We start from the raw sequence: 21642 nt of genomic DNA on the forward strand, positions 1-21642 counted from the left end.
AATCTGTGAATATCCACTTCCTGCGCAGGAACGCCATCTGTCAATAGTTCAAAATTTCATTTCGCAAAATGCATATTGTTGAATGAGTAATAATGTCAAATGTTGCTTATACAACACAACTCCCCAAACCTCCCCTCCATCTTCCACATATTTAATACAATTATCGAAATATTTCGAGAATCCCAATTATCCTCCATCTCTCTTTCACAACAACGTTTTCTTCTCATTTAAGAGTATTTGGAGTTGATTATTACAAAAAAGATCATCATCCATTCCTCTCGATTAAATCATGTTGATACAAGAATGGTTTCTCTCAGATTCTGTAACTTGATGCGCGCAAATGTAATCGCATTATACAAATTTGGCTTTGAATTTAAATTGGTTGTCTCCGAACTCTAAAAAGCGGGCAAAAACCGAGTGACGTTCGACCTTATTTGTCTCTTATCCAACAAGTCCAAAATCAAAAAAACAAAACCACCACACTGCTCCTCACGAGAGTAAAGAGAACCTTCTTGTCGTTTATTCTTTCAAATTTTTCACTTCGAAATGATTGCATCTTCGACTTTATCCAATTTTCATCATCAATATGATGAAGAAATTTCTTCACAAAGTTTTGAGAGACATGGACGACCACGACGACGACGATCGTTTGCTTCCTGCTTGTTGAATCGTGTGACACCAAGACAGGAACGACCAAAAACTCAGAGTTCGATTCGGAAACGAATTCGAGTGAATCAATTGCGAAGGAAAATGCATTATGAAATGAATCATCAAGAAGAAGAGGAAGATGACCATTCTTTGCCACCACAACATTCTTATCCAGTACCAACATCATCCACACCATCAATTCTTTCGAATATCATGTCATCGACTAGTCCGCACACTCATCCCTCTCCCCATCAAATGCCAAATGTCACTCAACCCAATACACTGTTCTTACAACAAACCAAACAAGTAGTGACTCAATTCTTTGAAAGCTTGCTTCAATCCAAGGAAGCTCTCGAAGGTAAAAAGTCTATCCAAATGACCAACGAAGACAAGGAAAGGATTGCACAAGAAATTATTTCAACCCCAATTTTAATGCAAAAACTGACAAGTGTCAAATCATTGTTTCATTTTGAGAGTTTTGTGAAGGAAGATCGAGAAATATTTATCATGGTTTCAAATGTTACACAACCAAGATCGATTTACTTGTCTTGCTTTCCTTTAATAAATCAGCAAAATCAACAATGAATTCAGAATGTAAAACTGCTGATTGTCACTTGCCATCCATCACTTGTTTGTCTCTGTGTGTGGAACTCCATTTGAGATTCTCAAAAATGGGGATCCTCAAACGCAATCTCGTTTTGGAAAGATGCAAAAAATACAAAATTAATTCACGCGTCGTTTCTTAGTTGCTTTTACGGTGTTGATTTCTAAAACTCGATCTCTGTTGAATTTGGAAAATTCCAATTAAATTAGTGATGAAAATTTACAATGAGGATTTGAATTTAAATTTTTGAAAATCTTCTCCCATCGCATTGAACATTTCTAACACTCTGAAAAAAATTATAAATCATTGATTAATGTTCTTGAATTTCATTGACTTTCCTCTTCAATTCCAATTGTTCTTTCTTCAATTCGACAAGTTCAATTTTCAATTCGAATAATTGTTCATTCATCAACTCACGAATTTTATCTTGTTGATTTCTTCCTTCCATTTCTTGTGGATGCTGGTTCATTCATTTCAGTCTCCTCATTCTCATGTTGATAATCATCATTTTCATCATTCGTCTCCAATATCGAACAATGAACTTGTTGTAAATGTTTTTGAACTCGACTCACCCACGTTCGACTATATTCAAATCCATTCTTTTTCAACTCATTCACATATTCAGCAAGAGTCGCATGAGGTTTGGCTTTTGACATTTGAATCATCACACGAACGGCTTGAATCACCTGTTCAGTGCTGTATTTAAATTTTCGTAAACCTCCTCGACCACAATGGTGAAAAGAATTCAAAGGATTGGAATGATTTGATTCTTCATAATCTTCTTCTTGAGTGGTGACAGTGATGGCAGTGTGTTCTTGTTCCTCACGTTCTTGTTGTTGTCGCTTCTTTTTCCAATAATGAACTGTACTTGGAGAGCAATGGAAAGCTTTGGCCACTTGTCGGACGGAATGAAATTGCAAGGCAGAGACCATTGAAGATCTGGTGTGAGGATCGAAAAGTACTTTCTTCTTGGTGGATGAGTGGTGTTGAAGGAAGAAGACGAAGAAGTGTGGTGATGAGTGGCGTTGGGTGAAGGTGTCATTCTTTTTGTGAAGTTTTTTTTTAAAAAAATGTAACGATAAAAAATGGCGGAAAATGAGATTTTGGCATTTGATGGGGGATTTATTGACCATGACGGATGGTTGTGGACATGCAACCATACCGTAAAGCTTGAATATATTTATTTCAATTAAAAAGGAATCTACCTTCTTCCCGATGATGATTCATGAATAATTTGAGTACATTGTACTCATACATTTGGAAACACTCCTCTTTTTCCATGAGATGACTTTAAAAACAAAAAAGGAAAACATATAACAGCGATTACTTCTCACTCTCCCGTTTGTTTCATCGAATCAATTTATTGTGTGTTGATCAAGATTGTTGAATCTCTCAGCTGATGGTGAATCATGGTAAAGATAACAAACGCCAAACGTCATCAGACACACAAAACGTGAACGAGATGCGTCATCTGAAGCTTTTAGACGAACCTAGTTTCCAAATGAAAACATTGTTCAATAAATGGCGAGTCGATCTAAATATGTGTTCGCCTTTTACCCTTAATTTGACAGTTGACCTCAAAAACAAATCATGATTCTCAAAATAAGAAATATCCTTTTCGAACGTTTTGTGTATACGCACATGAAAAGAGAAAAGTCAAAGCTCGTGATGACGCACACTCACCCAAAATAATTTTTCGATCAATTAGTGTGTGAGAGTCATGTCATTAAAAAAACAACAACACCATCTGCCACTTGTCAAAACCAAAGCAAACTCTTCAAAATGAAATACAGTGTCGTTCAATTCGTAAGCACTTCCAACTCTGGAAACCAAAAGCTCATCATGACTCAACAAACAGAAGCTGTCAGTAGTTGTGGAGGTATAATGCAATTTGACATTACGTGCAATTTTCATTCTCGCAATTATCCATCTATGAAACCGAAACAAACGAATGTGAACAATACAACACCTGCTGCTTTCTTTTATTGGAAGGAATCATCACCATCCTTTTCGATATCAAAAGGTAAACAATCCTCTTGTACAGATTTACAGAAAATGACAAGTGCCATGTCATCGAAATTATCGAGTGATTCTGCGTTGAGAGCAACAACGAAACATTCTTCAGCACCACAACAATTCCAACCTAAAATTTCAAAACCAAACAAGATGAAGAACAAAGCCAATTCTCCAAAAACGTTAAGCTTTATCGATGTCTCCCAAACGATGACAACTGGCATTTCCCATGATCAACGACTCGTTGTGCAGAATCATCACTCGATAGGCTCAACACCTCGAAAGAGAAAGACCTCGATACAAAGCTATGAGCAAGTTTTGAATTTGAATTCCCAACCCAAGATCCTCCCAACCACCACAACTGTCAGCTGTTCAACACATCAACAAGCATGTAACATTTCTCAAGCACAGCAACTTCATGTGTTTAACGACAAAACCAACAACATTGAAAATTTGCATCCTTCAGCACTTGTGGCTGGTTCTTACGTTCACCAAGAGTCATTGAGCCCAAAAAGCAATGACTCATCTGTCATCCAAGTCGATTCGTCATCAAAGAGCCAAACATCCGAGAGCTGTCAGACGTCAGATAGTATAGACTCCATATCAAAGCCTAAAAAATCGTCATCTCCAAACGTGGTTCGATCGTATATATTTTCTATCCAAGAATTATTAAATTAATCAATTTTTAAAAATACATGTACCTTCCATAATTTATAAAGTGGTTTTCATTTACATTTTTCACAGGCTTTCATTTACAGGGAATTAATAACTCAATCGCAATAAACGAAACGACTATTCTAGAGGCCTTTTCACCTTATTTAATGATCGAATTGGTCGGAATAAATACAGACCTCCTTAAAGTAACAATTTTCCACTTGTTCTACTAATACATCGATTGGACATAATGAGCTCTTCATCAACGTTCATCAGCAATCACATCCAATAGATCCTTGAGTCATCTAACTTGTCCCTTTCGTAGTTTCCTCACTAACATATAATGAAGACCGAGCTGTTGTTGATCCATTTTCATTTAAGGCAATTAAAAAAATCATGTCATGAGTAGTCGATATCTTTTTCTCAACGCCTTCAACACTGAATGCAACAACACTTCCTTTGGTGAAACAAAATCACAATTTCTTTGAGCTTGAAGAGCTGGTCGAAATCTGCATTGTCCCGTTCCACCATTCAATTCTAAAATATCCAATACTTGAACATGTGGAAGAGAAGATAATACCAATCGACCATGTGAAGGTTGACACAAAATGTCTCTTCTGAATCGTTTGCAGGTTGGTGCAATCATTGCAGAAGTGTCTTCTCTTAAAAAGAGAGAATAATAAGCGGCACTTCCTGGATCAGAAATATAAACATCCACATCTGAAAAGTACTTGATTTGTTCAGAAATGCTTGCAAAACTTCCTAAATCTAGAGTTTCAATTCTGAGTTTTCGAACGTTCGAATGTGGTGTTGGTCGAATGAATTGTTGAATGAGAGGATTTTTGGGTAATTCTTGTTGAAAATAATCTTTCAATTCATCAGCATTGGAAAGTGCTTGACCATGACGACCTTTGATGTCTTTTCTATTAATGGCAATAATTATATCTTTTTCAAGTAAATATTTAGCAAGTTTTTTCTGTTTTTGCTGTTTGGTGTATTTTGCATCGAACGGAAATAAATTCAAATTTTTGTAAACAAGTTCCCTTAATTTCATAAAAAGTCCTTCCTTTCCATAGGGATTCAATACCAAATTGCTGAGAGTGTGACCCAAATAAATGTTTGAAAAACATGACTGGAGAGTTAAGTTCGACAAGTTGGATCCATTCATGAATGTGGGAATGGGCGAATTGAATTGAGAAGAAACTTCTGATCGACATGGAGCTTTCTCAATTTTCCAAACACCCTCTCTCTTGCATAGTTGCAATACTGAATGATTTGATAAAAGTTTTGCTGTTGACAAGGAATAATATTCTGCCTTTGCTGGATCATATTTGTAGGCACCTCTCCAATTATCTCCACTCACGTCAAATATGTCATCCAAAAATAAAATATGATTTTCAAATGGAGAAGCATCTGAATCATGTGTATGAAAATTTAACATGTGCCCAACAATCATGGCCAAAGATTCTGAGAAAATATGACCAACATTTCCAGCAGCAAATCGTTGTAAGGCAAACACTGATTTTTCAAAAAAGGTAAAATTAGATGATAGTGAAATAGGCACTAATTCTACTTGTTCTTCCACTTGTGACAAACACATGACATTATTCGTGTCACATTGATTTTGCTTTTTCTTTAAAATTCTCACAAAAGCTTTTGCGTATGCATTTCCATTGCTTTCCTCAAATACTAAATCTCCATTCAAGTTTTTAATATAGAAATTTCCTCGATCGCTCTCTACGGTAGATCCTTGCACGTAGACCCATGGTTTAACATTTAATTGATTTAAATCATTTAAAATTCGATCATGTGATTGAAAGAGGACAAAGTCACCATTCTCACTCAAACATAAATTTTCAATTTTACAGGAGGCCATCATGGTATCTTTTGGTGTATATTCATATTCGTAACCAAATGGAATTAAATTTGTTTGTCCAATGTGACTGTATCGATTGCATTGATAATTTCCGAAATAAATATTTCGAAGAGTGTGACGACGATCGTGAAGGCGATTAATTTCAAATAATTTTCGTCTGTGAGTTTTGTAATAAAACATTGAAAAATACAACAATAAAATCACGACAATGGCAACCACAAAGAGTCGGAAGGATTTGTTGTAGGGAAGTACCATTCGATTGGAACGAAGGAATGACCAAAAAGTGGATGAGATAGAAAACAATGTTGACAGAATCGATCCCATGCCAAACATTTTTTTGATCTTTTCAAAATATAGTGGTTATACAAAACACTTGTTGTTGAAACATAAAGATTTTCAACGGTCAGGGTGTTGTATAAATTGACATCACTCTGGTGATGCAAATACCAGTGCTTCAATGTTGCGAGAACAAGCTTCCAACACTACTTGTTCATTTGTTGATGAGTATGCTTCGGAGACTTGTCAGAGAGAGAAATTCAAACTCTGGTCCTCTATTGATCGACACCTTCAAACTTTCCCGCCATTTTTAAACTGTAACGCAAATTTAAAAAAAATGTATTCTCTATTTAAACATCAGAAAGAACTGGTGGAGGCAAAAGCTCGAGAGGAACACGCAAGAGTCTTGCTTCGGAATTCATCTCCAAAGAAGAGTAATTATGGAGTTATTACTCCAATTATTTATCAAACACAGAAACAACAGCAACAAATAAATTGCCATTCCGTGGCAAGTACAACAAACGTAGAACAACCATATCGGAATGATCAAGCAATGAATTCTCCAACATCAAAACCAATAATTCGAGGAGGAGTGTTTAAGCAACCTTCTCCGCCATCAGTAACTGATTCCCAATCGAGTATGCTTAAAAAGTATCGGGATGTCCAGAAAAAATCAAAATTTTCAAATAATCATGAAAGTATCACAAATGACATGCTTCACGCTGCGGACACTGTTGGAAGAGTCATTGAACAATGTGATCCCGATGACGAAAAATACAATATAAGGCTCTTGTTAGAAGAGCTCAATCGGTTGGACATTTTGAAAAAGAAGCGAAGAAGTTTGGTTCCCATGAAACCCATTTCGTACACAAAAAGAGAATCGAAAAGTCCTTCGTCACCACCTCGAAGGAGTTCTTCGTGCTATTGGGATAAGGAAAATGAGACAAGTGCATCATGTCTGAACACCAGTTTTCAATCGACAGCTGCAGCCTCGATGAGAAGACCCGGCTCGGCACCCAGTTGTAGAATGGGAGGTGGTGCAACCTCAGTTGCGAGCGTCCCAGTCTCTGTGTCACGTACCGTCATCAGTTCAAATTCTCAATATTTGGCAAATGTAATTCCTTCAAGATGTATCGATAGCTTTGTCGCCAGCCGACCATCTCGACCCAGCTCTGCCAAACGACCTTCGAGTGCCACCCATGTCAAATATTTGAAAGAGGGTAAAGTTCCTCCCCATGATTTGATGGAATGTGAGGAGGAGAAAACCTTTAAAGAGCAACAGTTGAATGATCTCTTGTATAATTTGGTTTGTGAATATCATTACCTAAAAGACCGAGGGAAAGAGGAAACTGAAAAGGAAAAAAAAGAATACATTGCTTTGAAAGTAAGCTTTCAGAGAGTTTACCCACTCATCAAGAAACATTTCCAAACATATTTTGCCTCGAGAAAGGAATTCACATGGAGGGACCAGCAAGTCATCCAATTAAATAAGGATATAGAGGAAATTGCTTTGGAGGAGCAAATAAGAGATCGAGTCGAGCAAGAACACATGGATTTTCTCACAAAAAAACTTAAAGTGAATCAAATACGTAAGGCATTTAAGGCACAACGTCAGCAGAACTTTTTGAAACGAGTGGTCGTGAGCGATCCAAGAGCTCTTTCGCAGCTGCAACAGTTGTGTAATGATGACAAACTTGACGATGCTCTCAATGAAGAGATCGAGGAGTGGGAGAATGCTGAATTGTATGATCCTCTAGATTATGAAAGGCCCTCAGTCGATATTCCAAAAATTGATTTAACCAAAACTAAGAAAAAGCAATTTGCTGATAATGTCTCAGTTGGAGGGTACAGTACGGGCAGCAGAATTTCAACAAATGATCGAAATGCCCATATGAAGTTTTTGAGGCTCATGACACCAGAGGCCTCCAGTGGTCTGCGGAATACACCAGACATGCTAACGCCAACACCCACCATTTCAAGAGCGAACAGTGCACGTCTCAGTTCTGGAAGGAGATTTTCTTTTCAAAAGAAGGCACCTGTACTGGATGAACTGGATAAGAGGTGTGACAAAATAGTAGTTACTGAGAAGAGTGGAGGGAATCCGCTGGATGAAATTGACAATTTTGAAAAACGTTTGAACAATACTCGTAAAAAGGATTTGATGTGGTGATGTTACATGAAATCCGTTTTTGAACTCATTAAATTATTGAACTTTCTAGATAACATCTTTCTGTACAAACTAATTTCATGAAATACATTTCTCAAAATTGTCAATACTAATAATTATGAACTGCAACAATTCCTTCATAAATCCAACCATGACAACCTCGAATAATATTCATTAACAATTTGATTTAAACGTGTTTGCTTCTTGACCTTGAGTAACCTTTTCAAAAACCATCGTATCGTAGCAATTTTGTGCATTTCAAAAATAAAAGGCCTCAACAAGTGAAACAGTGTGTGATATTGTCCGTCATAATCTTTCAAGAGTTGTTGAGAGGAGAGTTGCATCATTTCCATTGTAATATTTCCATCAAAATTTTCGTCAGCTTTTTTCATGGAAATGACATGTCTTTGAACTTCCACGGATGCAAACTCGAGAGCTTCATACAACTGTTGCTCCTTTCTCTCTCGTACGCCTCTCACTCCCAAACGAAGACAGGAGCCAGCCAATAAATTTTTCATAAAGTGGCAACAAGTAACGTACAATGAACAATAGTCATTGTTTCCAGTCCATGTAATTAATTTTCTCTCCATAATATTCAGGAGTGAAGCGTTATTTTTGAAAGTATTAATTATATCATGAAGCTTAATGATTTCCTTCTTTTGTGATTGCTCACTTTGAGAAATCATATAGAGAGCCTTAACTCGCCTCTCTGGCGAGTATTGATGTGAGAGCTCAGTAAAGAAGTGAAGAAAATTTTGAGGTAATAAATCAATGCCATCCCAACGAGTGAGAACTAGAATTTTTCCAAGGCGTGGCTTGATTGTTGTTGGATGTGAATATTGTGGCTCTACTTGGTTAATGGTTTCTGTTGAATTAGAAATTCCAAAAAATCCGTCTCTTGGGTCCTCGAATTTTGTTGAATAAATTAACATGAAATCTTCACTTGCAGTGTGGTGAGTAGATGATTCATGAAGAGGAGCAGTAGATATGGCAACTTTTTGATGTTGTTGTGCAATGTTTTCATTACTCGTACGCCAAATTCGTTCCCTCTCTTTTCCATTATTAGTATTCATGTTTTCTTTGGATCTCAAAGTTTTCTTCACATGTCTCACACAAAATTCCAATTTTTTCCAAAATATCAATACAAATTCGCACGGAATACTTTGAATCATCTTTTTGAGTCTCCGTGAACTGGATTTTAAATGATAGGCCAATTGCATTTGAAAGAGCTTTTGTAATTTGGCAATCATTAAATTTCGTTTTCGCTCTTCAAGCCTTTGCACCACTCGTAAATAAAGCCATCTCATCAAGAATTCATGTTTTTTCTTTTGAATGGAAAGATGTTGTTCCGAGATAATATTGTGGTCCGTACTTTTGGAGAGTTGTGTTTCATCATCATGACCAATGAATGGAAAATCGGAATGGATATTTAGGCTTGAATCGGAATTTAAAAAGCGTTGTACAATTAAATAATCGAGGAATTTTCTTCGATTTTCTTGTCGTAGGCGATGGCGTTCGTGTTTTAAATCATGATAGGTTCGGGTGTTTGCAGAAGGGAAGGTGGCTTGCATGGTCAGCTTGTTTGCATTTTTTTGTTGAGCGAATTGTAATAAGCCATGTTAATACAGTCTGATCCAAGTTTTTGATTTGCGCTCGAAACATTTATTGACATGGTTTGTGGAAGATCTATAAGCTATGTGCATCAAAATATTGAGAACCGACTATACGATTCGAATTTTTCACCTCATGGAAAATGTTTGCAACTTTGTGGTTGTCATGATCACACAAGTAATTCACCACTCATTTGATTTAAACATCATGATATTCTAGGCCATTCACTCATTGGTCACTAAATTTTCTCTGACAAGCAGATGGATAGTTGCCTCACTCAACGACTGTTGACGTACAGATAACATAGGAGTGTGGAGACACTTCCCACAAAGCAACATAGTTTTCTTCTAGAGCAACTGTCTTAGCGTCTTGAGAGGTTAACGAAGATGTTTGACTCTTTCCAATTTCTTCATCGTCATCACAACTACTACTGTCACTATCATAGGAAGAATACTTTGTAGGGTAGGTTCTCTCTCCAGTACAACATGCTATATACGGTAAATATGGATGAAAGTTAATACCGTTCATCATGGTTTTTGAAAGAGTGTCACTCTCCAATTCAGCAATTTCCTTTCCTTGTGACTCCAGATCGAATATCTTAATTTTACCGTCACATGTTCCAGCAATTGCAAATTGGGTCAAAGCATCGAGATCAAAATTGATTTTCTGGTTGGTATTCGCATTTCTCGAAAATTCAAAGTATTTGACTGGCTCAAATAAGTTTCTCAAGTCCCAACAAACAATTCTGTGATCTTTTCTCGAAGATTGGAACAAATAATTGCCGTTAGATGAAAATTGAAGATGATTCACACCAGATCCATATTCGCATTGAATAATATGCTGAACGACATTATCGTCTTGATCATAAATTCCAATAGTGTTGTTATAACATCCTGCTGCATACATGGATTCCATTACAGGACTGAATGCAAAACAAGAGATGATACCGGTCTGACCAAAACGTTTGGCACGCTTCTTTGATTTTCCTCGAATAATATTCTTTTCGACGGCATAAATTTCAGTATAGATTGAGGAACTTCCAGCCTGAGCATCAAATACGCAAATTCTCTGGTTGAGACCACAATAGATTCTAAATATGTTGTGGTGTGTCAAATTTTTCAATATTTGAGGTGACAAGAGCAATATTAATAAAAGTAAATTATGACATCCATGTCGAATAATTAATGAACCTGACGAAACACTGCAGAAAAAAACCTACTTGCTACCTAGCGACAAAATTCCATTATATGAAACAGAAATAATGTTATCAACTTCGCCCATGTGGTCCTTCACTAGAAAACTGTTTAGAAGAGATCCATTGAACGCATCCCACATATGAACAGGCTGCTTGGTGCTTGCTGTTAAAAAATTGCAATTAATTCCCGTGGAAGAATTCATACATGGATGCCAACAGAAATCATTGATGCATCCTCCTTCTCTCACAGTTAAGCATGGCCTCCAAGATTCGTTTACAACAGTGGTCGAAGAGCTATCTTCTTGAATATTTAATGAGGATTCGCTCAACGACGTGTTCTGAGTAGTATCAATATTTTCACTTGTTACGTTCATATTAATTTTTGAAATGAACTGTTGTGGTCTGTTGTTTTCAAATTGTTAATAAAAATTCAATTCAATTTAAATATTTTCTTGACATTTTCTCACACTTACAGCTCAAATAATCGAATTCTATTGTCATTACTATTCGTCAATAAACAAAGTCCATCAGGAGACCATCTCACTCCCTTGGTATAAATTGGAATTTTCCGACTCTCATTTGTGAAGCCAAATTCACCTTTCCCAGTCCTCAATACCATTCGTGCCTGAATTCTTCCATCTCCAAAATTATACTTTAATACATTAATCATCTGCACGGCCGTTTCGGAAGATGATACATCCATGGCAGTGGTACTCGAGTCTTGTTCGGTAACAGTGCTGAATTGCAATCCAGTTGTAGCTGCCGATGAAGATGAATCATTCTCTTCAGAAACAATATTTGTTGAACGTTCAAGCAAATCCAATCCCCTTTCCTCTTCTACTTCCGATATTTCATGTTTCCTTTTCTTCTGTTCCGGTTCATCATCATTCTCGTTTCGGATGAAAATGTCGGCCTCACCAGGATTGCTTGTCATCATTTTTTTGATTAATATAATTGATTTAAAATTCAAATATTGTGTCTTTGTTGTTCAAAATCTTCACTCTAAAAGTTGCTTTTTGAATTTTTCATCCTGTGGTTGATTCAAAGGAACGAGACTCTATCAGATCTTAATTTCGTCTCAAGTTCATCAAAAAATTCAGGGATGGGTTTATTCGATGATAATCGTTGTTCGATGGTTTTATGTACATTATTTACAAGCCGAACGTAAGATACGTAGTGACTTCCTAGCAGGCACCCCGGAAGTAAAGGTGTTTAAACTGCTCACGATAACAGCAGCAATACCTGGGATTCGAACGCTGGACCAGTTGGCTGCCACAGTTCCAGAAAAACCACTCGGCCATATGCGGGCAGCTCAAGTTCATCAAAAAATGTCGAAACAACACTCGGACTCTTCCATGAACATATTTCCTGCTCGCACGCACCAAAGTACACCCATTGAAAAGATTACGAACCTTCTCAGCAAGTACAGAACAAGCGTTCCGAGTCATATTCAACGATGTGTCTTGTTGAGTACGGGATCCTATAATCCATGCCATCGGATGCATATTGAAACCTTTCATATCATCAAGAAGGCTCTCGAGAGTTCCCATAACATGTTGGTAGTGGGAGCTTTTATATCGCCATCGCATGGACAATATGTTTCATCAAAATTGGGAGAGGATTATATTGAAACAGAGGCTCGTTTGGAAATTTGTAAATTATCGATTGAAGCAGAAACGAGAAAGTTGAAAGAAATACACGGAGAGGATTCGGTGGATGACTTTTTATGTGTGGATCGATGGGAATCTGCTGTGTGTCGTGAATTTATTGATTTTCCTGATATTACATACACGTTGAGGGAATATTTGGAACAACAATTTCCAAACGAGAATATTCAAGTTATTTACATTTGTGGGAGTGATCATCTTGAAAAGTGTCCATACGTGCTGTCATTTCCAACACTTTTGAAATGTGGAGCTGCAATTTTGAATCGACCCTCGCATTCCAAATCGGCCGCTTCCAAACAATCATCCTACAAGAAAACAGAACACATTTATTGGATTGATACCACCATGGAGGATGAATGCAGCTCAACCTTGGTAAGAAAGAAGGCAAAAGCAGGCGAGACCATTTCACAATGGGTTTATCCTGAAGTTGAATCTTACATGAGAACTCACCATATTTATTTTCCTTAGAATTAATCGTAGATACGATTTTTTGTAAATTTGCTTTGGAAACAAAATGAACATTACAAATTTCATCAATGCATGACTATTTCATGATCATGTTGTGGACGTTTCCAATAGTGACATTCAATCTATTATTGCAAAGAATGCAGGACGTGGCACATTCGTGAAGTCTCGAGTCGAACTCACGAAATGGTAAGACCTGTTTCCAAACAAATTTAAAAAGATAATGCCTTCAAGTTCACAGAAACAATGTTCTGCGCAACTGAGCGACCGAGTTCGGAGCAGAATCACAAAACAACTCCTGAAGGAATTCTCCTAGATTACTTTTGCTGGCCTGTCAGTGACAAACCTTTCATTCTTTTGAACTCTTGCTTGATATTGAATTCCATATTTGTGGTGATTTACCGACGAGAGATGACACGCAGGATTACACCGGTTTAGTATACCATTCCACAATACTGACCAGCATCAAAAAAAACCAGCCCAACATAGTCCGGCAAACATCTTTATTTCCACTCGCCAACATTTCAAACAACAGAAGAAATCAACCATTCACATTTTGGTGGTCCCTTTCCGCTCTTGTTTGCCTCTGCATCTTCACAACGATGACAACATTGATTTCATGTGTTGCGGCAAGAGCAGACAAACATGTGGTGAATGTGAGGAACGACCAAGATGCTTACCATGTGACCATAAATCTCAACAATGACGATCACCCACAAAGAATTGAAGGGCAGCCCCTGCATGTCGACTCGACCACTCGAAAAGTCATTTCGAAATTCAAATATGTACTCACCAAGCAGGATGAAAAAAAGATTGCCCAAAAATACATCACCTTCGCTGAAAACGTGAAGAAGGTAAGTGGCACCAACCTGCCATTGGTTCAGATAAGAAGCCGATTTTGCTAAACTTACACTCTTATAGTTATATGATTCAATTCCAGAAGATGCTTCTCCCGATGCCTCTGCTCTCAAACAACAACTTTTAGCGATTGTCAGAGATTTCACATTGAAATCTGAACATCCAGGTGTTGACATGCTGAAGTCAACTTTGAACGATTTCAAGAAAGTGGCGTCTTCTCAACAAGTACAAAATAACAACAATGAAGGAGGTGCTCAAACGTTAGGCCTTCCAGCAGCCATCAAAGCAGTCTCGTTTGCCATGAACGTTGCAGATAAAATCGGAACCTATTCAGACTCTCTTTCTAAAGCGTCGAAATTCTTGGAAGGTCCTGTCGCCAACAAGCTTCGTAAATGGGAATTCAAAAAAGCTGCTTCATTGGCACAACGTTATGGACACAAAATTGACTAATACACAACAGAAAAACTCAAACCATTCGAGGAGAAAATTGCTAGAAAAATCGCACCAGTTGTGAAATCAAAAACATTTCAAACCGCTCGTCGATCTTTAGAAGTGGTTTCAGCTGCGTTGAGTTTGAAAGGAGGTCTCAAGGCATTGGGAATGGTGAAGAAAATCAAATTGGGAACATTGAAAAATGTTCGAAAGACCTTAAAGGAGTTGACAAAGGTTGTGAAAAATAGTAAGCAAATAATGAAAATGATCAGAAAGAATCCACTCAAAGCTCTGAAGCGATTCAAAAAGTTCCAAAAACAATAGAATCAATTAAGTGGAGATTGGAATAATTTTAAGGACAAACTTATCGAGCTGAAAGATGGAATCATGTCCAAGAGTGACGACACCAGTTCTTCAATCTCAAATGCGAAAAGAACAAGAAGGCACTTTCGTCTCGCTCCAACACAACAATCTTCAAACACAAGATCAAACAACACCTTCAGAGATTCGCCCAACAACAATGAGAATGAGGAAGTGAATTCACAACAAAAACCACAAACTGTCTCTCACAAGGTGACAGTGCAAATCTTTATCACCATGAAACAATAAGACCAGTGTTGTTCTTGTGAACAACATGGAAGTCAAGAGGAAGAATGGTATGTGAAGCTGAATTTTGACTTGCACCATTGATAAAAGATTTGCTTTTGAATGATTTGTTGCCCCAAATGGGTCTTTGAATGAATTTATCAAATGCTCGTGTTATATTTTATTATAATCTCTTCCTGATTATGGATGACGCAATTAAACATCTGTTAGAAGATTGAAACCCTGCCTTGCTATCTGAAAAGAAGATAAAGCATTTTCTTGTTGAACAAGCAAGAAACAACTCGAATGGAAGAAACGACGAACATGTTATAGTTCTGATTCACCACCTAGAAATTCAATCTTTGATTCATCACATTTGCCAAATCATAAGCGGAACACGACACGTAAACGGAGCGCAATGTTCACAATGAGAAAAATGACGGTGACAGCGAGCATTGAGTCTTCTTCTTTTAGAATGAGCATGATGATTAAGATGTTCAAAAAGAACCAACAAGAGTATTTCCATGTCAATCTTGACTTGAGGCTCATTACAAAAAAACAAAACTTCGTTTCCCTGACAAACACCATCTCCTTCATGTCCCAACAACAACGAGGTGGAAGAAGAGTGTTTGGCTCAACGTTTTTCTTTTCAAAGAATGTGGAGCATGCTAAAATAATCTTAATGATAGTGGTTGTGGCATGTGTGTTGTCAAAGATGATCATGATGGTGAAGGCTTTTAAACCATTTGGAGTTGAAGTGAGAGACACCAAAGATGCCTATCATGTCATTATTAATATGGATTCACTTCAATCGTCCTCCTCATCTTCAAAGAAGCTTCGAGTGGATTCTGACACCCAACAAATTGTTTCAAAATTTAAAAAGGTGATGACGCCTCAAGACGAACAACTCATCGCTACACAATATATTCAATTTGCTGAACAAGTGAATCAAGTAAGTGTTAACATGCATATGGACATTTATGTTCAACGAGTTCAACCAATAATATCGAACTTGGGAATTGTCTACAACGATGAATCTTCAACAATTGATTTCGTATCCTCGATTTCCAACTATTCTCAAAGATCGCTCAATCCATTCCAGCAAATGCTCCACAAGAAGCCTCTGCTCTCAAACAACAATTATTGGCGATTGTCAGAGATTTCACATTGAAATCTGAGCATCCAGGTGCAGACATTTTGAAATCCACTTTGAAAGATTTCCAATCCATGAAACAACAAGAACAACAACAATCAGGAATTTCATCTTCTGATCAACAATTACAACAACAAGAAGGTGGAGCTCAAACTCTCTTCCTTCCTATGGCTCTAAAAGCTGTCTCCTTTGCCATGAATGCTGTCAACGGCATTGGAACTTATTCAGATTCACTTTCAAAAGCTTCGCAATTCTTAGCCGGTCCTGTTGCTCAAAAGTTGAGTCAGTTGGGTTTCTCAAAAGCAGCTTCTTTGGCGCAACGATCCGGACAAAAGATGGATCAATTCGTCACTCAAATACTCAAACCATTCGAAGACAAAATTGCTCAAAAGATTGCACCAATTGTAAAATCGAAAACATTTCAAAATGTGAATAATGCACTCAACGTTGTGACAAGTGCCATGAGTTTGAAAGGAGGTTTGAAAGCATTGGGTATGGTGAGTAAAATTAAACTTCCATCTGGTGCTTTGGCAAAGGCAAGATCTGCTTTGAAGATGGCCATCAATGCTGTGAAAAATCGTCGAGAGATTATGAACATGATAAAACAAAATCCAGAACATGCATTGAACCAATTCAACAAGATTAAGAGTCGCGTAGAACGTGTTCAAGGTCAATGGGAAGATTTCAAAGGTCAAATGAGAAATTTCAAAGATGGTTTAATGAATCGAAATAATAACCAGCAAGATCAGCAAAATGCCATGCCAATTACATCTTCAACACAACCGTCAAGAAATCATCGAAACTCACGATCAGGATTTAATTCACAACAACAACAACGAGCAAGTACTAGAAATCACTCTCAACCACAAAGAAGAAGATCCAAAGGTACTCAGTCCTCACGATATCGCGGAAATAACAGAAGATCATTGGGTCAGATCAGACGAAATGGAAATAAAAGAAGAAATGGAACAAGGAACAATGGTGGAAGACCACAAAGATCGTTGAATAATAGAAGAACATCACCATCATCACAACAACCGTTGCGAGGACGAAATAATCAAGTGAATCGAAGAAGAATCAATAATAATTCTTCCCTCAAAAACCGTTCCAATTCCTCTGCAAGAAGAAGAACCACCAATTCAAAGACTTCTTCAAATGGTTAAAGAATGAATCGAGGTGGAAAAGGAGGAGTCATTAAAACGTCTTCTCGATTTTCTTCTTCCAGGGTATCAAGATCATCTCCCAAACCAAAGACGAAATTCAGAAAATAAACAAAATAGCACTTTGATCTTGATTACAACGAATTAATATTTTAAATTAAAAAAAATGATTCAAAACACTTCCAATAAAAAGAGAGACATGGTTGTAATTAATAATGATTACACTGGTGATGATGATGAAGACAGTAGTAATGTAGCAATCACATCGGAACGATTAGCCTGTTGCGAAATTCAAGTCCCACAACGAAAAAATCCAAAAGCAAAGCCTTTGCGATTTGTAGTTATTTCCGATACGCATTTACTTCACGATATGGTTGAAGTGCATCAATATACGGGCGATGTTTTGATTCATTGTGGTGATTTTACGAATAAGGGAACCAAAGCGGAAGTGGACACGTTTTTTCAATATTTATTAGATAAATGTGATGGAAAGTTTAAATATATCATTATGATTGTGGGTGAGTAGAGAATTCATGTTGAGATTAGATCAAAATTGGTATTCGTGTTAAAACTATTAATCGGACCATTAGGGAATCATGAGTGGGCTCCAGATATTGTCGTAAATGTTAGATTTAAAAAGTTTTTCAAAGAAAAGAAGGTAAAATCAAGTTATCATCTTTTACTCGATGAACATGTCACGATATTAGATCACAATAAGGAAAAGATTAAAATTTTTGGTAGTAGATTTAGAGCATCATGGAGGTTTCCACCATTGATGCGAGACACACTTAGAAAGACATCATTTCAAATACCAAAAGATATTGACATTTTACTGACTCATTTTCCTCCTTGCAAGAATGGACTTGACATTGCACACAATGATCTTTCAAGAGGATCTCCTCAATTAACAGAAATGCTTGACTCTGAATATTTTGAGAATTTAAAAATTCATTGCTTTGGCCATAATCATTGCACAAGAGGTCATCACTATGAAGAACAGACTGATCGAATGTTTGTTAATGCAGCTTCAACGCTTAGTAAGAAACAAAAGATTGTTGCCAAGCCTTACATGTTTGATTTTTAACGAGTGGATTGTTGAAACCCTTTTTTGTAGTTATAACTAACAAGTGAATTGCTGAAACAACACATTTTTGTGTAGTACTACCAACAGAGACACGTTTATTGATCATACGATATGATAAATTGCATAACATGGACAACGGAAATAGAGAATCGCTTCCTTCATTTCTTGAGACACTCTTCAAAAAAGGTATAAAATAATTATGGTAATGATGCCTATTTCAAGTCTCCATTGTTCCTTCGATGCCTCAATGCCCACACACAGTGTTGGATTTCATGTGGAGGAGCCACTAATTACAGAACAAGGGTCTGTCGTGAGCTTTTGTAATGGTAATGGTTGTTAAGCATTTTGCTTCATGGAACACAATAGACTGGTTGGCGAAAAGAACTTATATTTCTAAGATGATGACGTCGACTGAGTTTGAGACCCATCACTAATCATCATTTTCTTTCAACCTTATCTCGCAAAAATGGTCATCTCTCTAGACAACATCAGCAAATTTCCAAAAATGGAAGCGTTAAATACGTAGAAAAAAGACCTTCGACCAACCAATTCAGATGACGTAAGAAACACATGTTTAAATACGGCCATACGTGTGAGTAGAGCAGAATAAATTTGAGGAATGCTCATTTCCTAATCCTTTCCATTTGGTTTTTGGGAAAAAGGTAAACATTTCGAGAATTAAAGTGCTGTGTCCATGGCTTTCATATTTCCACCCTCATCGAAGGATTAAAAAAAAAACACATCTCTCTTGATCGTTGACATTTGCACAGTGTAAGTCATTAGTTTGGATGTCTTGGATCAAACTTGTTGTCGATTGAACTGATCTATTTTTTTGCATGTCATAATTGAATGGAACTCTCTCAATTCCACCCTGTATTTGCACATAAGCACGCAATCAATAATTTCCAAATACTTTCTCTTCTTCGATAATTAGAATTCTACCAAAAAAGCACTCTGAATGAAAAAGTTTGCATCTTTTTTCCGACGGAAACATAATTAGACTTTCGTGCCTTACTACTACTTGCCGCAAATACCTAATAACGTATCTATTTCGTCTTTTTCGTCATTGTGTGTTAAAGTCCCTTTGTTAGTAACGTTTATATTCTTTGTTGTTGTCGTGCAAAAACTTTTCAAAAAAAACACTCCTGAGAATCGTGTCAATTCCCTTCTCACATCAATTCTGTCACCACCACGACCACCACCACCGCGCCAGCACGATAGAGCTTGTTAATCCTTCTTCCTCTTCTTTTATATCAACAACGTAATGACCTCCTTGTCGATACCTTGTACCGTCTTGTTACGAATCAACAACAACAACAATAACAATTTGAATACTTCCACTCTATCAAAATCATCATCATCACCAATAACAACAACGTCGTGTCCATCCATGACAACTTGCACCATGACGGGCTCCGTACATCCAAATTCAGGCCTGGTGTCCATAACATCCATGATGGATTCCACAACCAAAGAAATTTTTTCACACATCCTTCATCAATCAACACATCGAGTAAATACCCTGCATTTCACACCAAAAGAATGGTCACAACTTCTATTCAAAGCAATCCAATTTGGCGATGAAAATGTGGTGAAAGCACTCCTCGAATGGGGAGATTATGAAAATCACAAAATTCTGCAACGTGTCCACCTCTCGAATTCAGGTCTACACTCAAACGTCACACATCATTCACCAAATTATTTACCTTACAATTTAGAAAGCGGTGACGAACAATCGTATGGAGCGACCGCTCTCCATAAAGCTTGTTCCCTTAATCGACCTCAAATGGTGAGTCTCTTATTACAGAGAAATGATGTGAATCGATGTGTGAAGGATCATTCACAATCCACACCCATGCATTACGCAGCTTCGAATGGTTCATTGGAATGTGTCATGCTTCTGCTCATGAAAGGAGAGAATTCAATGTCAGAAGGAATTGGCAGCCAAAAACAGTCATGTCAACAAGTTCAATTAGACTCTAAAGATGCTTTTGGAAATACTCCTATTCATTTAGCCATGAAGCATAAACACTATCATGTGGTCTCTGCATTGCTGAACTATTGTCCCAATTTGGTGAATTCGAGAAGAAGTAATTCACGGACATTGTTGCATATGGTGGTTGAAAATTGTGATGTGACAGGACTGTCACTTATCACAAAGGAACATTTAGAAGCTGCATCCAAAATTTATATCTATGCCAAAGATGAAAATGGTTTAACTCCACTAATGCTTTTGGTCAAGGATTTTTCAAGACTAAGCGAAAACTCACAGCTCCGAAAGAAGCATCTCTTTTCAATGCTTATCCAACTATTGTCACTGTACGACTTGTCAGAACTGTCACTCGTCAACAAACACGTTGATCATCACTCTAAGAATTTATTTCATCTTGCCTGTGTCCATAACTGTGCAGATGTGGTACGAATCATGGCTCTCTTCCTCAATCGAGAACTCTATTTAAACATGCTCAAACAATGTGACAAGAATGGACAAACTCCATTTCACACAGCTTGTAAATACGGAGCAGATGAAGTGTTGAAAACGTTCATGCTGATGGTTCACAACGAATCGACGATAATTGATATATCCACAAAATCGAAACATTATACCTCTCGGGAAGATTATTTAGAATGTAAAGATAAGGATGGTAATACACCATTGCATGTAGCTGCCTTATCTTTAGCTCATGTGTCACCTGTCAATGATGATGATGATGACTCTCCCTTGCCACGAGCTGTCTCTTTAAGTGCCAGTTGTTCAGATCTACCTTCTGCTACCACTACTACTACGAAAAGTAATCGATCAAGTGCAAGTAGTAACACTCTTTCATTGCCAATCACATTTGGAATAATGAACTCTAAGTTTTCACACAACACACGCTCGCCTGTGAGTACATCACCTCCATGTGATGAAGATGGATCCTCATACGTTCGATGTATTGAGGCATTGTTCCCAATAGTAAGCTTGGACATTGAAAATTCAAAAAAACAAAATGTTTTGGAACTGTTAAACAAGACAAGCTTTTTCGAGAATTCCAACATTTTTTCAATAAAAAACTAATCGAAATAATGATGTTCACACAGATGAAATTTTCATCATCAATCTAGATCTGACACATGTTTGAATGTGTTGAGAAACTTGCTTCTTTTTCAAGGCATATGATCGATGAAACTAAAATATCTCCTCACCAAGTTTT

The 21642-nt window shown here is 37.2% G+C and overlaps 12 protein-coding genes across 12 annotated transcripts; 8 read left to right on the plus strand and 4 right to left on the minus strand.

Annotated features, from left to right (window-relative positions):
- Positions 1-546: 546 nt before the first annotated feature.
- Positions 547-1233, plus strand: FDP41_010266 (uncharacterized protein; the record flags this gene model as incomplete). Its single annotated transcript, XM_044700545.1, has 1 exon — positions 547-1233. The coding sequence occupies one exon, from the start codon at positions 547-549 to the stop codon at positions 1231-1233; it is 687 nt and encodes a 228-aa protein (XP_044567914.1).
- A 441-nt stretch (positions 1234-1674) lies between these two features.
- On the minus strand, positions 1675-2184 carry FDP41_010267 (uncharacterized protein; the record flags this gene model as incomplete). Its single annotated transcript, XM_044700546.1, has 1 exon — positions 1675-2184. The coding sequence occupies one exon, from the start codon at positions 2182-2184 to the stop codon at positions 1675-1677; it is 510 nt and encodes a 169-aa protein (XP_044567915.1).
- Positions 2185-3094: 910 nt separating this feature from the next.
- FDP41_010268 (uncharacterized protein) lies at positions 3095-3943 on the plus strand (the record flags this gene model as incomplete). The annotated part of the gene is made up of 1 exon (XM_044700547.1): positions 3095-3943. The coding sequence occupies one exon, from the start codon at positions 3095-3097 to the stop codon at positions 3941-3943; it is 849 nt and encodes a 282-aa protein (XP_044567916.1).
- A 370-nt stretch (positions 3944-4313) lies between these two features.
- Positions 4314-6128, minus strand: FDP41_010269 (uncharacterized protein; the record flags this gene model as incomplete). The annotated part of the gene is made up of 1 exon (XM_044700548.1): positions 4314-6128. The coding sequence occupies one exon, from the start codon at positions 6126-6128 to the stop codon at positions 4314-4316; it is 1815 nt and encodes a 604-aa protein (XP_044567917.1).
- Positions 6129-6408: 280 nt separating this feature from the next.
- Positions 6409-8241, plus strand: FDP41_010270 (uncharacterized protein; the record flags this gene model as incomplete). The annotated part of the gene is made up of 1 exon (XM_044700550.1): positions 6409-8241. The coding sequence occupies one exon, from the start codon at positions 6409-6411 to the stop codon at positions 8239-8241; it is 1833 nt and encodes a 610-aa protein (XP_044567918.1).
- A 134-nt stretch (positions 8242-8375) lies between these two features.
- On the minus strand, positions 8376-9809 carry FDP41_010271 (uncharacterized protein; the record flags this gene model as incomplete). The annotated part of the gene is made up of 1 exon (XM_044700551.1): positions 8376-9809. The coding sequence occupies one exon, from the start codon at positions 9807-9809 to the stop codon at positions 8376-8378; it is 1434 nt and encodes a 477-aa protein (XP_044567919.1).
- Positions 9810-10122: 313 nt separating this feature from the next.
- On the minus strand, positions 10123-11981 carry FDP41_010272 (uncharacterized protein; the record flags this gene model as incomplete). The annotated part of the gene is made up of 3 exons (XM_044700552.1): positions 10123-10939; positions 11069-11446; positions 11518-11981. 3 exons carry the CDS (start codon positions 11979-11981, stop codon positions 10123-10125), a joined length of 1659 nt encoding a protein of 552 aa, XP_044567920.1.
- Positions 11982-12372: 391 nt separating this feature from the next.
- FDP41_010273 (uncharacterized protein) lies at positions 12373-13179 on the plus strand (the record flags this gene model as incomplete). Its single annotated transcript, XM_044700553.1, has 1 exon — positions 12373-13179. One exon carries the CDS (start codon positions 12373-12375, stop codon positions 13177-13179), a length of 807 nt encoding a protein of 268 aa, XP_044567921.1.
- A 599-nt stretch (positions 13180-13778) lies between these two features.
- Positions 13779-14790, plus strand: FDP41_010274 (uncharacterized protein; the record flags this gene model as incomplete). The annotated part of the gene is made up of 3 exons (XM_044700554.1): positions 13779-14030; positions 14098-14422; positions 14495-14790. The coding sequence occupies 3 exons, from the start codon at positions 13779-13781 to the stop codon at positions 14788-14790; spliced, it is 873 nt and encodes a 290-aa protein (XP_044567922.1).
- An 856-nt stretch (positions 14791-15646) lies between these two features.
- Positions 15647-17367, plus strand: FDP41_010275 (uncharacterized protein; the record flags this gene model as incomplete). The annotated part of the gene is made up of 2 exons (XM_044700555.1): positions 15647-16003; positions 16135-17367. 2 exons carry the CDS (start codon positions 15647-15649, stop codon positions 17365-17367), a joined length of 1590 nt encoding a protein of 529 aa, XP_044567923.1.
- A 163-nt stretch (positions 17368-17530) lies between these two features.
- Positions 17531-18448, plus strand: FDP41_010276 (uncharacterized protein; the record flags this gene model as incomplete). The annotated part of the gene is made up of 2 exons (XM_044700556.1): positions 17531-17882; positions 17955-18448. 2 exons carry the CDS (start codon positions 17531-17533, stop codon positions 18446-18448), a joined length of 846 nt encoding a protein of 281 aa, XP_044567924.1.
- A 1264-nt stretch (positions 18449-19712) lies between these two features.
- FDP41_010277 (uncharacterized protein) lies at positions 19713-21506 on the plus strand (the record flags this gene model as incomplete). The annotated part of the gene is made up of 1 exon (XM_044700557.1): positions 19713-21506. The coding sequence occupies one exon, from the start codon at positions 19713-19715 to the stop codon at positions 21504-21506; it is 1794 nt and encodes a 597-aa protein (XP_044567925.1).
- Positions 21507-21642: the final 136 nt, after the last annotated feature.

The sequence above is a fragment of the Naegleria fowleri genome (assembly GCF_008403515.1).
Source record: "Naegleria fowleri strain ATCC 30894 chromosome Unknown tig6, whole genome shotgun sequence".
NCBI classification, from domain to species: domain Eukaryota; phylum Heterolobosea; class Eutetramitea; order Acrasida; family Naegleriidae; genus Naegleria; species Naegleria fowleri.